We start from the raw sequence: 14,994 nt of genomic DNA on the forward strand, positions 1-14,994 counted from the left end.
CTGACCGAGTGACTAAAGACGGGGGAAAAGAGCTACAAGGTCCTAGCTCTGCGCATCACCCTGTTAATCTGGGCCTGAAGAGTCTCTCACTCCGAGGTCTAAGGCGGAGAGTCAGAAAGGAAACGTTCGCCCTCGCATTATCCGCCGCAGCCTGGCAAGATCCTAGACGGCGGCGCTCGGTCTTCTCAGGTCCCTATGCAGGCCCCGCCCCGGCTCGTCTCTCTCAGGTTCTCGCGAGGTTTGAGGCCTCTGGGCCGGCCCGGGCGGCTGCAATATGGCGGAGGCGGAAGGGGAGAGTCTGGAGTCCTGGCTGAGTGAGTATCCGCGGCCGAGTCTGTTCGCGCTCGAGCTTCCCCTCTCCCCAGCCCTCGGCTGCCTCCCCCGGCCCTGCGGTGGCGCCGCCCGGCAGCCCGCGCCAAGCCTCGCACGCGCCACGAGCGCCCCGGGATCGCGCCCGTTCCTCAGCTCGGCGGCCCGGCCCGTGCTCTCTGAGCCGCGGCGCCTCCTCTCGCTCCTGCGCGCTGCCCGAAAGCGACAGCCAAGTGCGTCGGGATGACATGCATAGGCGTTTTGGGGAAACTGTGGTGGGGCCGCGCAAGGCCGTGACTCCGGGACCCCTGAGCTCTTCCGACGCAGGGGAAAGCTCCGAACTGAGGCTGAAACTCCGGGAGCGGTGGGTGGTGCTGAGCATACCCACATAGCTTCAGAATTTTGACCGTGTATTCCAGTAGAAGTGACTGCTTCGCGCAGGCTGAATGTTTGAGGTGAAAATAATCCAGAGAGAGAGGAAAAAAAGAGTACTTTTCCTTGCAGTAACCGAAGCATGATGAAAGCTCTGTTGGGGGACCCTTCTCCCCACCCCCCCGCATGTCTTAACGAGTCATTCGTTGGTAAACTACTCAGTAAAGCTGAGAGACGCAGCCCGATATTGTAGTTATTGCGGCCTATTGCTATGATCGCTCATTTATAGGTTAACTTTAGCAGGTTGCATTTGGCTGAAAGGTTAGTACGTTGAGTTTACTAAGTATGGGCTAGAGGAGGTCCTTGGAGCCCTGTTTAAGTGAAGACAAATTGGGCAGGGTGACAAGACAGGCTGGAGCCGAGGCGCTGCCTTGTGCATTGTCAGTTACTTACTAGAGCCTGCAGCCTCTTGAGGGGTGATGCCCGTTTCCTCCAATTGCCTGAGTCCCCTTGATAAGAAACCCTGTTCAGGTGGTTGAACGCAGGTTACATTTGCACGGTCTGCAGTTGCAGGCAGGTCACAGCCTTCTGTGTATATGGAACTGTTCTCCCAGGAGCTCAGAGTGCTCCAAAGACGTTCATTTATCAAGAATCCTAGCAAAGTAGGTACTGGTGTCACAGTGTCACAAGAGGACACCTGGGCTCTAATCAGCTCACTTGCCCAGAGCCACCAACTGGATATAAATACTCTGGAATTGGTTCCATTTACAGATGTTAATGGGGACTTCGTAGAAATTTAAATGACCTCAGCTGAGTCTAATAGGCTAGGTTTAGAGTTTAGACCTGTTTTTGAGGGAGAGTGGAGATGGTGATGGGGGAGAGGGAAGGTGTCTGTAGAGACTAGAGCTGAGACTGGCCTTTGGCCCTTTCCTGTTACTTAGACTGACGTTTTGGGCAGGTCTCAGGTCTCCCCGCCTCTCCCCCAGTTCTGCTCCCAGAGCCCTTCTGCTCAGTCAGGTCATTGCACTGCTGTCCCCCTGCCTCGCTGCGACTTCCTGGCATTCTTCCTTGCTTCTGTCAGCTGGATGTTCTTGAGCCACCAACACACATTCCTCTCCTTTCCTGAAAGCCCTGTTCCCCTTTACATGCTTTGAAACCCATCCCAGCATCTCCTTCCCCACAAACCATCTCTTGATGACTTCAGCCTTCTCTAAAGTCCTGTCATTGCTGCAGTTAATCAGTGCTTAATGAATACCTGCTGTGTGAGATGTTAACAAAAACTAAGTTCAAAGTCTTTGCCTTCAGTGTGATGATAGTGGTGCTGGAGTAGATAAAGCATTTTTAAGTAAAGAAGCAGGAACCTTAAATGCTAAAATGAGGGCAGTTTATTTTGGGAAATTGGGGATAAGTGAAATGGGAGATGGTTCTCCGAGTGGGGAGATGGCACTCAAGCTAGGCCTTAAAGAATGGGAAAATAGGCTAAGAAAACAGCAGACAGTGGTGTGGAGGGAGCAGGCCATGTTTGGGGCACGCAGTAACAGACGTTTGATTCAAGCAGGGCGTTCCTGTGGGAACATGGGAGAGGAAGCTGGGAAGAGCCAAACTCTGGACTGGCTCCAATTGCACCCGAAGAAGTCTGTGTCTCCAGTTAAGGGATTCCCATTAATACTGTACCTGTTAACTCAGTGTTCTGGAAAGGTTCCTATAGGTGTTTTACATAGGATGGATTGGAGCAGAAGTTCTGGAAGCAAGTGAGAAATCAGGAGGTCAGGGCAGGAGTAAGAAAACAATTTTAAAAAGACACTGGGGTTTCCCAGGTGGCTCAGTGGTAAAAAAAAATCTGCCTACCAATGCAGGAGAGGCAAGAGACTCAGGTTTGATCCCTGGGTCAGGAAGATCTCTTGGAGTACAAGATGGCAACCAATTCCAGTATTCTTGCCTGGAAAATTCCATGGACAAAGGAGCCTGGTGGGCTGCAGTCTGTGGGGTTGCAAAGAGTCGGACACAACTGAGTGACTGAGCACAACACACAAAAAGACATTGAGGTGAATTCTCTGGCAGGTCAGTGGTTAGGACTCTGCACTTTAACTGCCGAGGGCCAGGGCTCAGCCTTGAGGGGAAAAAACATAGTAAAGACATGGAGAAGGAAGAGATTGCTAAATCTGCTAAGTCACTTCAGTCATGTCTGACTCTGTGCAACCCCACAGACGGCAGCCCACCAGGCTCCCCTGTCCCTGGGGTTCTCCAGGCAAGAACACTGGAGTGGGTTGCCATTTCCTTCTCCAATGCGTGAAAGTGAAGTCGCTCAGTCGTGTCCGACTCTTAGCAACCCCATGGACTGCAGCCTACCAGGCTCCTCCGTCCATGGGAGTTTCCAGGCAAGAGTACTGGAGTGGGCTGCCATTGCCTTCTCCAAATGAAAATGGATGAGGAGAGGGAAGAAGGAGCCTTCAGACCTGGGTGCCTGGGTGGGGGCCAAAGGAGCTTTGGAATGGTGGCACCATTTATAGAAATAGGGAAGTCAGGGAGGAGAAATGATGAGTGTTTTTAGACTCGTTTCTGCACCAGATGAGCACTTAAAATTCCCGTCTTGTTTTGCTCTGGTTGTTTCCTCACGTGCTGCATAACCTCCTCAAGGGTAGGGTCCGAATCTTGTACTTTTCCTGTGGTTCCTCCAGGGCGTGACTTATCTGCTTAGTTTTCTGTGGCTGTTTAACAAAAGACTTGGGGGTTGACTAAGTCTCCTTGATTCAAGACCTTCGCACTAAAGTTTGACCCTTGACTTCCCCTCCATCCTTATCCTTGCTATGTGGAACTTGTCACTGGACTGTTTGAGCCGTGTTGGGGCGAGGTGGCCATTGCTGTTCCCCTCCCTTCTGGACCAGAGGTCCCACGACAGTCACGGCTAGTTGAAAATGAGAGCAGGGTGTATAGAGGCAGAGACACAGACTAGCATAAGGCTTTCAACAGAGACCCCAAAACAGAAACCTGGAGCCCAGAGGGGCCGTTCTGGAAGGCAAGATCTACAGGGGAGGCTCCGGCGTCACCTCCGTTGCAGGTGAAGGGGAACGTTGAGTGGGTGGTGGGTGTGTGCATCTGCCGGGAGGCGGTGGGCAGGCGGAGTGCCTGAGTCACCCCAGGCTATCTCCAGAGGTTCTTGCAGTTTTATGGGTGACTGAGGTCTGCTGTCTCAGCTGGCTGGAGAGTGGGGGGAGATACTCAGAAGTGGGGCGAACCGTGGCTGAAACCACGGCTTTGTGTTCATGTGTAGGCCGAGAGCTCCCTGCGGGTTTGCGGTAGAAAAGTCATTGGGGGACAGGAAGTGGGATTCTCGAGCTGTTGAATGAAAATGAGAAGTAGGTGGGAGCGTTCCTGGAATCAGAAATGGAGTCGTGGCAGCTCCAGGCAGGACACATTTTTGGTGAACGCCCGTGGCTTTGTGTCTGTGTGTGGGGAGGGGAGGGGCTGTGCACGTGTCCCCTGTGTCTGTGGCATCTTTTCCAGTGGCAAACAGTGGAAGGCGTGTGACTGCTCCCAAAATGATTGTAGTGACAGGGGCAGGTATGGCTCCTCAAACCATCTTATTTTTGTATCCCACACCCTCTTAATGTCATATGAGAACTCCAAGCATCTCAAATGCTAGGGATTAGTAACAAAGCCATGCTGACACCTGAGAAAATTTTAGGCACCTGGTCGGGGAGACGCAGAGCTTCTCTGGAGGGTGACAGCTAGTAGGTCCCTGTGGCAACAAACAGTCCCTCTGGATAGAATTAATCTCCCTTCCCTCCAAGCATGACATTTTCAAGGGCCTGCTAATTCTCTTTTCAAGACTGAGGACTGACATCTCTCTTTTCCCCCAAATATGATCCTAAACCACCAGAGCAGAAAAGCTGCCCCACACGCACAGCGCTGGACACTGCAGGTCTTCCCTCGGCCACTGGGTGGCGCCTGCTGCCTTGTGATGCCTGTTGAGGGGCGGGGGCTGGGGCTGGCTAGGAGTCCCTGTTAGGATTTGAGCGCGGAGCTAGTGATTTTTAACATTAGGAAAAGGGAAGTAAAGAAACACAGTCACGAGCAATCAGAATTCAGGAACCTCTAACATCACCCCTTGTTGGGAAAGGTTTTTTCAAGGCCCTCACTCTGCTTTTGGCCCTGGTGGAAATCCGCTGGAGGAGCCTGGACTTAAAAAGGGATACACGCCTTCAGTCTTGCATTTGTTTTCTGAACCTGAAGCCCTAAATTTAGCACACAGCTTGAGAGTGCTTTCTGGAAGAGGCTGACTCCAAGATCTGAATCAGAGATGGGAACGCATTTAACCACCCTCAGCTGGGGCCGTCCTCTCTAAGCACAGGATCTGGGCATAATGGAGAAAAGACGACACACGGCAAGTGTTAGGAGACGTGGCATTTACCTCCTGGAGTTTAAACCCTGGGACACCCTCTTCGGTGCTTGTCTTTGTCCTTGATCGTGGAAGACCGTTTAAACTGAGGGATGCTGCTTACTCAAGCTTAGGTTTTGTTTCTGTGACCCCATGGACAGACAGCACAATTTGTGCTTAGAGGGCTCAGTAAACGTCGTTAGCTTACCTTAAAATGGGAAGCTTCCGATTTGTTTTCTTTCTTGTTTGTAACTTTCAGAATACTGGACAGAAAGCGATATTTGTAGGGAATTTGGTAGTGGTCCGGGGTTAAGACTCTGCTCTGTCACTGCTTAGGGCACAGGTTCAATCCCTGGTCAGGGAACTAAGATCCTAGAAGTCATGTGGCACAAGCAGAAAAAAGTTTTTTTTTTTTAAGTATTTGTATTTGAGTTGCTGTCTGACTGAATTATTGAGTCTTCTCCATTAGAGAAGAAACCATCACATCAGTGGCTTAAAAATGTGAGGAAAACCTTCCATGGTGTCCTCCTTGCTCTCTGTAACAACTAGTTGTTGTCTTCTTCGTTCTCTCCCCAGATAAAGCCACCAATCCTTCTAACCGCCAGGAAGACTGGGAATACATAATTGGCTTTTGTGATCAGATCAACAAGGAGCTTGAAGGGTGAGTCTCAAACTGGTAGGGGGCAGGTGAGAGATGGTTGACTGGGAAAGTGAAAAACTGGCAAAGGAGGGCTGGCCAGGTGGCCGAGGGGCAGCGTCCTGAAGCTGTGGTTTTGCTGGTCTCTAGGCCACAGATCGCCGTCCGACTGCTGGCCCATAAGATCCAGTCTCCGCAGGAATGGGAGGCGGTCCAGGCCCTGACGGTAGGTTTTTCTTGCTGGTGATGGATCTTCACGAGTCCACTGGGATCTGTGAGGGGGTCATGGCTCACGCCCTCGGCCAGCTGAGCATCCTGGATACACACTAGACTTACCTGGACCTTGCACAGTCAGTTGTTCCACAAACATGTGTGCCCCGTGCCAGGCTCAAGCATCACGGGTGACTGAGTGTGAACACGAGGTCTGATGGGAGAAGCAGAGAGGCCAAGGCAGAGGGGTAGTGGCCGTGGGCCCCGGGTGGGGCACAGAGAGGCTGACAGAGCTGTCTTGCCAGGTAAGAGCTGGCCAAGTGTAATTTGTCCTGTAGCTAAAAATGATGCGGGTCACTAGTGAAGACATCACCCCAGTGGGCAGATCTTAGCGTTTATTCAGACTCGGGGGATTCAGAGCGGAGTGCGGTGTTGGGGTGCCTCCGGGCTTTCCCCTAAGCCAGGATGCCTGGGTTCTCTCCTGACTCCCTTTAGCTCCTGGAAGGATGGGAGGGGGTCGTTGGGGAAAGGCGCTTAGCCTGCACGCATGCTTGTGCCGTGCGCTCTGCAGAGCGAAGACTTCATTAACCCTGGCTCTCCAGCGGGGGCAGCTCTGTCCCCCAGGCACCCTGGGCAGCGTCTGGAGACACTGTTGGTGGTCACAGGTTGGGGGGTGCTACTGGCATCTACGTGGGTGGAGCCCAGGGTGCTGCTGAGTATTCTGTAGCGCCCAGGACAGGCTCCCAGAACAAGTGATTGGCCCAGAAGTAGTGTGGTTTGTAGTAGTGTGATTGAAAATCCCCGATTTACAAAGATGGAAGCTGGGCAGGGGGCAGCACTTGGGTGGTGCGCTCCTTGGCATAAACTCAGGTGCTAGGCCCACAGCAGCACCTGAGAACTTGAGGCCCCAGAGGGAGATCGATGGGGCTCAGGGCGGGAAAATAGCATGTCCGTCTAAGATGAAGAAAACAGAATTGAAACATCCTCTCCGGCTTGCCCAACATGTTGATCAGCTTGTGGAAAGAGCCCTGGACCCTGAATCAGAGGAGCGTGTGGTCTCTGCCTCCATCTCCTTACCTGTGAAGCCCGAGGGCAGGATCTGCAGGCAGGCCACCTCCAGGGCTGACCGTCTGACTGTCTCGTTATCTGGGCTTCAGTGTTTTTTACTTTAGTTTCTGCTGAGCTTCCCCAGAGGGGTTTGTACCTTGAGGGACTCTTCTGTGAGTAATCCCACTGCCCTGATGTCCCCCAGGGCTGCCTCTTCTGGTTAGGTCCTTCCTCGGGCGAGTATGTTTGCAGTGCGGCCAGCGTGTGGGGTCTGGCCGAGCGCCAGGTCCTGGTCTGAGTGCCTGGCCTCTGTGCTCCAGGTGCTGGAAGCCTGCATGAAGAACTGCGGGAGGAGGTTCCATAACGAAGTGGGGAAGTTCCGGTTTTTGAATGAGCTGATCAAAGTCGTCTCTCCGAAGGTCAGTCGGTGGCAGTTCTGTTTCTCAGAACTTCTTTTGTGTCCCTCCCTGGTCCTGGCTCACCGGCTTTCACCACGCGGACCAGCGCCTCCACGGGGTTGGGGTTCCCTGGGTCCTGTGCTCAGAGGACGCCGTGCTGAGGGTGGATGTGCACACAGGGATGTCTCTGCCGCCCTCCCGGCCTCTGCACCCACTGATGGGGCTCCCGCGACAGCAGCCACTGGTCCTCGCCGTGCTCACGCGGCTGCCCTCGTCTCTCGACTACGGCCACACACTAGTGTTGCTTCAGCTCTGGGCCCCCGCTTACGGCAGAGGGGACACTTCTTCACAGTGAAGGCATTCTTGTTCACTCCTTCGGGAGAAAGTGCAGTTGTGTGTCTGGCCTGTTGTGCGTGAACACAGTGACGAGCTCCCGGCCTCCTTCCTGAGCGGAGTCTGTGCCCCATGGATGCTGCTCCCCTCCCCCACGCCGGCTCACACCCATGGGTCTGGAGGCAGCTTGGGGACTGCAGCCAGTTAGCAGCCATTTGATTGCTGTGAGCACAGCCTCCCTCTGTCTCTGCCTCCAGGCTGCACACACTCAGCTTTCCCATTTCCTTTGCTCCTTAGTACCTGGGGGACAGGGTGTCTGAGAAAGTGAAGACCAAGGTTATTGAGCTGCTTTATAGCTGGACGTTGGCCCTGCCGGAAGAATCAAAGATCAAGGATGCCTACCACATGTTGAAGAGACAGGGTACGCGGATGTCTGCCCAAGCAGGGGCCGCTGGGCTGGGCTTTGAGGGGGCTGAGATGTGTGCGGCCTGCAGGCCTGGTCCCGGGGGCGCCCCCTTGCTGTGTGGGAAAGGGTGCCAGGGCGGCCCAGCCTGTGCGACCGCTGCTCCATCCCCTTTCAGGCATCGTGCATTCCGACCCGCTGATCTCTGTGGACAGGACGCTGATCCCGTCTCCACCGCCTCGTCCCAAAAACCCCGTTTTTGATGATGAGGAGAAATCCAAGGTAAAGTCCTCGATGGGGCGTGGGCTCACTCAGCACCGGGCTGCGCTCAGTTCCTGTGTGTTCCCCGGGGGGTGCTGCCGTCCCTCCGCCTCTGATGCCCTCCTCTTCCAGCTTTTAGCCAAGCTATTGAAAAGCAAAAACCCGGACGACCTACAGGAGGCCAACAAGCTCATCAAGTCCATGGTGAAGGAGGTGGGTGGGCCCTGAGCCCTGGGGAGGAGCCCGTGGCCCCAGAGCAGCGGTCCCTTCCCCTGTCCCCAGGGCTCACCCACACGTGGGAGCAGGAGTCGTGGGGCCAGGCTTGGGGGCAGGCGGGCTGCTGCTTTGAAAGAAGAGCTGTCGATTGGGTCTGAGGCCAGTGGTTCCAAGAATCATGTGTTGAAAGCAGCTTCCGTGGGGCGGGCCTTGGCCCGCGTGTCCCCTGGGCAGGTGTGCACCCTCCCTGGCGGGGTTTTGGGGGGCAGTGGGCCAAGTCCAGCTGAGCTCTCGCTCCTTGGTCCTCTCTGGCGCAGGATGAGGCGCGGGTCCAGAAGGTGACCGAGCGTCTGCACACCTTAGAGGAGGTCGATAACAGCGTGAAGCTGCTTGGTGAGATGCTGCGTCACTATAGCAGAGAGGGCTCTGCGGAGGCAGACAAGGAGCTCATGAAGGTAGGCCCCAAGAGTGGGCGTTCCTGCCCCGAGACGCTGCTACACACCTGGCAGTCCTCCTCTGCCAGCAGCCAGACTGCGAGGGGTGGTGCCCCCAAGTGCCCATGAGCCGTGGCTGACTCGTTCCATGCCCCCTCCGTCTGCGTGGCTCTGCAGATCCGCCTCGGGGCGCACCCCTGCTCTCCACCTCGCCTTCTGCCTGGGGACACTTGGGCAGAGAAAGGCCCACCCTGGTTCCCTGATGTGCTCCTCCGTCCTCGGTCACATAGAGACTCTGAATTCTGAGGCGTGTGCCAGGCCGGGAGTGGGAAGGGACCTGCTGTCCTGGCGGCCTCTCCGCCTGAGCAGGTGTTTTGTGACTCAGAGTGGCCGAGGCTGGCAGCAGGAAGACGTGTGTGCAGAGCCTGACTCTGCCAGGAGCTGACCTGATACTAGGGGAGCCGGGACTCTGGTGTGGATGCTGGGTTGGGTGATCTATAGCTGACCACGGTGCCAGGAGAGCCAGGACTCTGCGTGGATGCTGGGTTAGGTGATATGGGTAAAGTGTGGTACCACCTAACCCATGTACCAGGGGAGCCGGAACTTGGTGGCGTGGATGGTGATCTGGCAGCTTGAGTTTTCCTCTCTGGGTCTCTATTAGGAGCTGTTTGATCGGTGTGAGAATAAGAGGCGGACGTTATTCAAACTCGCCAGTGAGACCGAGGACAGTGACAATAGTTTAGGTGAGTGGACTGGGAAGGGTGGTTGGGGGGGTGACCCGGGGATTTAGATGTGTGTGGTGGGGGCATTGTCAGGCCGGGAGTGACAGATTTCTCTCCGGTACTAGGGGACATCTTACAGGCCAGTGACAATCTCTCCCGGGTCATCAACTCTTATAAGACAGTCGTTGAAGGGCAGGTTGTCAACGGTGAGGTGGTGACCTCAGCCAGTCCCGACTCGGAAGGTAAAGTGTTCTGGTTCCCCACTCCCTCCAGAGCAGCCTGGGTCCCCGGTGCAGGGTGACCCTGTATCAGCCCACGGGCCTGAGGGGACTCTGAGCCCCCCAGGCCCCTCCTGGGAGGTCACACAGGGTCTCCCCCACCTGCCGTCTCCACCAGCTCTTCACCGCTGCCCGGACAGGTGCTTTGGGAGGTGGCCAGAGGCTGTGCTCAGGGTCCTTCTCTCTCTACGCAGTCCGGGAGGGGCCCCCAGTGATTCCTGTCCTCTTCTGTTATCCATCCAGGAAACCAAGGCACTCTCATCGACCTTGCCGAGGTGGAGGTGCCGAGCGGCCCGCCCCCAGCACTGGCCCCTACCCCTGCCGGCTCAGGCATCCCTGTCCTCCCTCCGCCACCCCAGGCCTCAGGCCCTGGCTGCAGCCACTCACCCGGCCAGCCTGAGGCCCCCCCAGGGCCCAGCAGCACGAGCAACGCCCTCAGCCTGCTGGACGAGGAGTTGCTCTGCTTGGGTGCGTCCTGTAGGGGCTTCCGGGGCCTCAGCGAGGAGAGGTGCTGGGGCGGGGAGGCCCAAGGGGGACCCTGCGTGCTTAGCAAGGGTGGGAAGGAGGGCCCAGGGCAGTGTCCTCTGGTGGACATCCTGTGTGGCTGTGCTCCCCCTTCCTCAGCAGGCGCCCCCTGCAGCATAAAGACGGAAGAGGGTCCATTCCCTTCCAGAAGCTACAGGGGACGCCTTGTCACCCTTGGGCGGCCTGGTGGTCATGGGTGGCCCTCCCTCAGGGGAGGTGGGGCTGGGGCTGCCCCAGCCCAGAGCCTCTTCCACCACAGCCGTCTCCTCTGTCCTCAGGCCTCACCGACCCGGCACCCAGTGCTCCTCCCGCCAAGGCAGCTGGGAACAGCCAGTGGCCCCTGCTCCAGGTGGGGGCGGGCGCCGTGTTGCCTCTACTTCCCAGCCTTGTCCTGGCCCTGGGCACCATCCTGCACACAGCGCTTTGCGCGCTCTATCCATAGGACGGCTGCTCTTGCAGAGGGCTCAGCCCAGCCCCCAGGAACAGCGTCGGGGGTGGGCTGGGTGGAGAGCCTGCAGCCTTCGCCACCTGCAGGGCCCCTCACTCCCACTTTCATTCCCCAGAGCGAGCGGTCGGACCTGGACTTCTTCAGCCCCAAACCCAGGCCGGGAGCCTGTAGCCCCGCAGACGGGCCTCTCCTCCAGCCCTCGGTGGCCCCCGCAGGCAGTTCCCAGGCCCTGGTGGCCCCAGCTGGCGTTCCTGCCCCCAAAGCCAGCCCCTTCTTCTTCTCCACTGGCCTGGCCCCAGCTCTGGCCCCAAAGGCTGAGCCCATCGCCCCTGGGCACCGTGGTTCCGCTTTGGGCGACAGCACCCTGCACCAGCTGGATGCCCTCGACCAGCTTCTTGAAGAGGCCAAAGTGTAATGAGTGGGAGAGGGGCGCTGGGGAGGCAGCCCCAGGGGGTTGTGGGAGTTCCCTCTCAGTCTGGTGGGTCAGTTGGAATCTAGAAGCAGGATGAGGGGAGAGCTGGCTCTAGTCTGGGGGTGCCTGTGTGGGGCGGTCAGCAGCTCTGCCTGGTCTTCAACATGCCTTGTCCTCCTCCCTGCTGCCCAGGACCTCGGGCCTGGTGAAACCCGCCACCTCCAGCTGCTTCCCGGGCGCTGCCGCCCCTTCTCTGCTCCCCAGCGGCGCCTCCACTCGGCCTCTCCTCCCCTTCTCCGCGGGGCCCAGCAGCCCTCTCTTCCAGGCCCAGGGCAGCCCTGTGAAGGGGCCCGAGCTCTCCCTGGCCAGTGTCCACGTGCCCCTGGAGTCTATCAAGCCTAGTAGGTGTTGGAGGCTTGGGGTGAGGGGTGGGGGTCCCAGCCTGCAGATGTGTGGGCCGCATGGCAAGGGACGGGTGGGTCCAGGCTTTTCTTGCCAGAGTCCCTGAGAGCCACACACGGCCCTCCCTACCGTGTCACAGTCTGTGCTTGTCCCGGCTGTGCACTCGGGAGGTTCTTTCCAGGCTCCTTCAGGAGCTTCCTGGTCCCGGGGTCGTTGTGCCCTCCCACCTGGCTGCGGTGCTTTGTCTCAGGCCCACCTCTCCCCCCCGCCCTCACCTGCCCCATTCTTACACACAGGCAGTGCCCTTCCTGTGACAGCCTATGATAAAAACGGCTTCCGCATCCTCTTCCATTTTGCCAAGGAGTGTCCTCCAGGACGGCCTGACGTGCTGGTGGTGGTGGTGTCCATGCTGAATACGGCTCCCTTGCCCATCAAGAGCATCGTGCTGCAGGCCGCAGTGCCCAAGGTATCCTCGCTCCCTGGGGCCTCTTCCTGCACCCACATGTCCACACCCCGTTCCACCTCAAGGGCACCTGCCATCTCTTCAAAGGAGCCTCTCTCTCTCTCTAGTCAATGAAAGTGAAGTTGCAGCCACCCTCTGGGACAGAACTCTCTCCTTTCAGCCCCATCCAGCCACCTGCAGCCATCACGCAGGTCATGCTGCTGGCCAACCCACTGAAGGTGAGCTGGAGCTGGGGACCCCACCTGAAAGCCCCGGCTCCCAAAACTGGACGCCCACGTCCACTGCCTCCCAGCCTGGACTGTTACCGCTTCTCCCACGTCCCTTTTCCACCCTGGCCCAAAGGCCAAGTGAGGATGGGGTGGTAGGAGCAGGGCGTGTCCCCTGCACAAAAGCGCCCCAAGGGTGTCAGAGAAGGGGTGTCTGACGCTCGGCCCCTCTGCTGCAGGAGAAGGCGAGGCTTCGGTACAGGCTGACCTTTGCCTTGGGGGAGCAGCTGAGCACCGAGGTGGGTGAGGTGGACCAGTTCCCCCCCGTGGAGCAGTGGGGGAACCTATAACCCCAGAGGACACATGTTGGCTGCACTTTGGAGCCCAGGCAGGCTACCCCGAGAGGGAAGGCTCTCCAGGCCTGGTCTTCCTTCACATCCTAACCGCTGTGCTTAAGAGCTTTGATGTGGAACAGGGGCCCTGGGCGCCGCTGCCAGGAGCCGAGCCGCTGCTGTGATCTCTCTTCCTTCGGCCCCCAGAAGGACCTGTTTTTATCTACCTGTGTGACTTGAAGTGGCCACATACATCAGGAGTGGGGAGTGGCCCCAGGTGCCACCCCCTCTCCCCCACACCCCCGGCCCGGGACATGGCCCCAAGGCTGGAGTGGGTTTTCCCCTTGCGCTGGCATCCTCTGATGCAGAGACTCAGGGCCCTCCTTCAGGACCACGTCCTCACATCCCCAGTTCTCAGCCCTGCTGCTACCCAGGCTTCCCCTTGGCAGGCTCCTGGGAGGAGGGCACAGCCCACAGCTCCCGCACGGCCCTGGGCCCAGAGCAGGGCGCTGGTGCTGCTGGATCACCGCTCCTGCCCTCGTGGGCAGCACGACCCTGGAACGGCCACGAGGAGTTGTGCTGGGCCCTGGCGGCGGCAGGCTGTGTCCCATGGACATCACAGTAGGATGAGGAACTGCAGCTGGTAGAAGTAGAACTTGGCCTTGCGGCAGCCTAAACCACAACCAGGAAAGGAAATGGAAGAGCAGTGTTGCGCCTTCTCCGGAAGCAGATGCCCAGCACTCTCCGGAAGCAGATGCCCAGCACTCTCCGGGAAAAGGGTGCCTCCTGCTGCAGGAACAGGCCATCTCTCTCACTCACTACCTCTTGCTTGGCGTGGAGCACACCGCTGTGCTGCCCTCATGCCTCCGAGGGGAGGATAGCACCCCGTGTCCTGCTTTGGCCCCCTCCTCCTACCAGCTGGCCTGCAGGGTGGCTCGCGGTTGGGAACAGGAGGCCTCAGGAACAGGCGCGTTGCACTAAACTTATGTCCTTGCCTGTTGCCCAGAAACCCCGAGTGTCCCCAGCTGCCGAGGGGCACTGTCGGCGATATGTTGGGTCTGGAGGTGGTGAGATTAGGGGCCTTGCTTGAATCGAGTCACCAGGCCCTATTGCTTCAACAGTGCCCCATCCACTGGCTACAGCTGGGCCGGGGAGTCCAGGCTTCACGGGGCGACAGGCAGGTAAGACCCAGCCGCTGGGGAATGAGCACGTGGCTCACCTGCGCTCAGCTGGATGAGCCAGAGCCAGCTCCAGGGAGAGGCAGCCCTGACCCCTCCCTGCTCTTGCCAGGCTTCCTTAATCAAGAGGCCATCGCCCCCTCCCCTCATCAGCGAGCAGGTTTCACTGCTTTGTTAAGACAGAGGAAAGAAAGTGAATCCATTTCACTCCTTAAGGAGTAAATCCAAGAGCTCTCCAGAGATGGGCTGCTGCAGCCCTGGGAAGCTCTGTGGGACTACTACATGGAATGTACCTTTACAATAAGCTTTAGGCTTTCGTTATTTATGAGTGTTACTTGTTACTATTGAGGTCACTTCGTGACAAAAAACTACTGGATACATCAGCTGCTTCCCTTGTTTTGCTGCATGTTAAATAAAACCATTTTTGCCCTATTTGGAATCTTTCTAATACAGATACCTGTCACCCCAGTAGGGAAAGTGTCACCCCAATGTGGGGAAAGGTGCCACTTGGGAATTCCAGACGTAGGCAGGCAGGCAGCTATGCCGGTGCCACCTGAGGTTTCTGTTAAAAGATGAGTTCCTAGACTTTCCTGTTTTAAAGAAGATAACCAGCCAAGGAGAAAGATGAGGGGAAGGGCTAGTTAGGGAGTTCGGGATGGACATGTGCACACTGCTATATTTAAGAGATAACCAACAAAGAACCTACTGTATAGGACGGAACTCTACTCAATGTCACTGTGATGGGGCAGCCTGGGTGGGAGGGGAGTTTGGGGGAGAATGGACACATGTATCTGTATGGCTGAGTCGCTCCGCTGTTCACCTGAAACTATCACAGCAACGTTAACCGGCGATACTCCAGCACAAAATAAAAAGCTAAATAATAAAAAAGATAACCAGAAAGTTAACAGATGATTCTGAGGTGAAGCCAAGTTTCAGATGCACAAGCAAACCACTGAACACTCTTGTTCAGGTTTCTACCTGCAGGCAGGAGGGCTCTGTGTTCCCTGTAACCTCAGGGATGCTTTCTCAC

At 57.0% G+C, this 14,994-nt stretch overlaps 1 protein-coding gene across 2 annotated transcripts; it reads left to right on the top strand.

The window, feature by feature from the left end:
- The first annotated feature begins 248 nt into the window (after positions 1 to 248).
- GGA3 (golgi associated, gamma adaptin ear containing, ARF binding protein 3) lies at positions 249 to 14,674 on the top strand. Of its 2 annotated transcripts, XM_052657564.1 has the most exons (17): positions 249 to 314; positions 5,636 to 5,720; positions 5,847 to 5,922; positions 7,274 to 7,372; positions 7,982 to 8,105; positions 8,266 to 8,369; positions 8,481 to 8,561; positions 8,882 to 9,019; positions 9,660 to 9,741; positions 9,846 to 9,962; positions 10,242 to 10,466; positions 10,802 to 10,872; positions 11,087 to 11,382; positions 11,576 to 11,784; positions 12,082 to 12,251; positions 12,356 to 12,466; positions 12,694 to 14,674. In XM_052657564.1, exons 1-17 carry the CDS (start codon positions 275 to 277, stop codon positions 12,802 to 12,804), a joined length of 2,139 nt encoding a protein of 712 aa, XP_052513524.1. In that variant the 5' UTR covers positions 249 to 274; the 3' UTR covers positions 12,805 to 14,674. The 2 variants fall into 2 exon arrangements, 1 of the variants encoding a protein (XP_052513524.1); XR_008201008.1 differs by lacking the exon at positions 12,694 to 14,674 and having other exon boundaries at positions 12,147 to 12,251.
- Positions 14,675 to 14,994: the final 320 nt, after the last annotated feature.

The sequence above is a fragment of the Budorcas taxicolor genome, chromosome 19 (genome assembly GCF_023091745.1).
Source record: "Budorcas taxicolor isolate Tak-1 chromosome 19, Takin1.1, whole genome shotgun sequence".
In the NCBI taxonomy this organism is placed as follows: Eukaryota; Metazoa; Chordata; class Mammalia; order Artiodactyla; family Bovidae; genus Budorcas; species Budorcas taxicolor.

Excerpts from the sequence above, each read along its gene's own strand:
- GGA3 (XM_052657564.1), top strand. The coding sequence starts at position 275 with ATGGCGGAGGCGGAAGGGGAGAGTCTGGAGTCCTGGCTGA. Across the intron at positions 7,373-7,981 it reads TCAAAGTCGTCTCTCCGAAG|TACCTGGGGGACAGGGTGTC; the intron begins GTCAGTCGGTGG and ends TTTGCTCCTTAG. Across the intron at positions 10,873-11,086 it reads GCCAGTGGCCCCTGCTCCAG|AGCGAGCGGTCGGACCTGGA; the intron begins GTGGGGGCGGGC and ends TTCATTCCCCAG.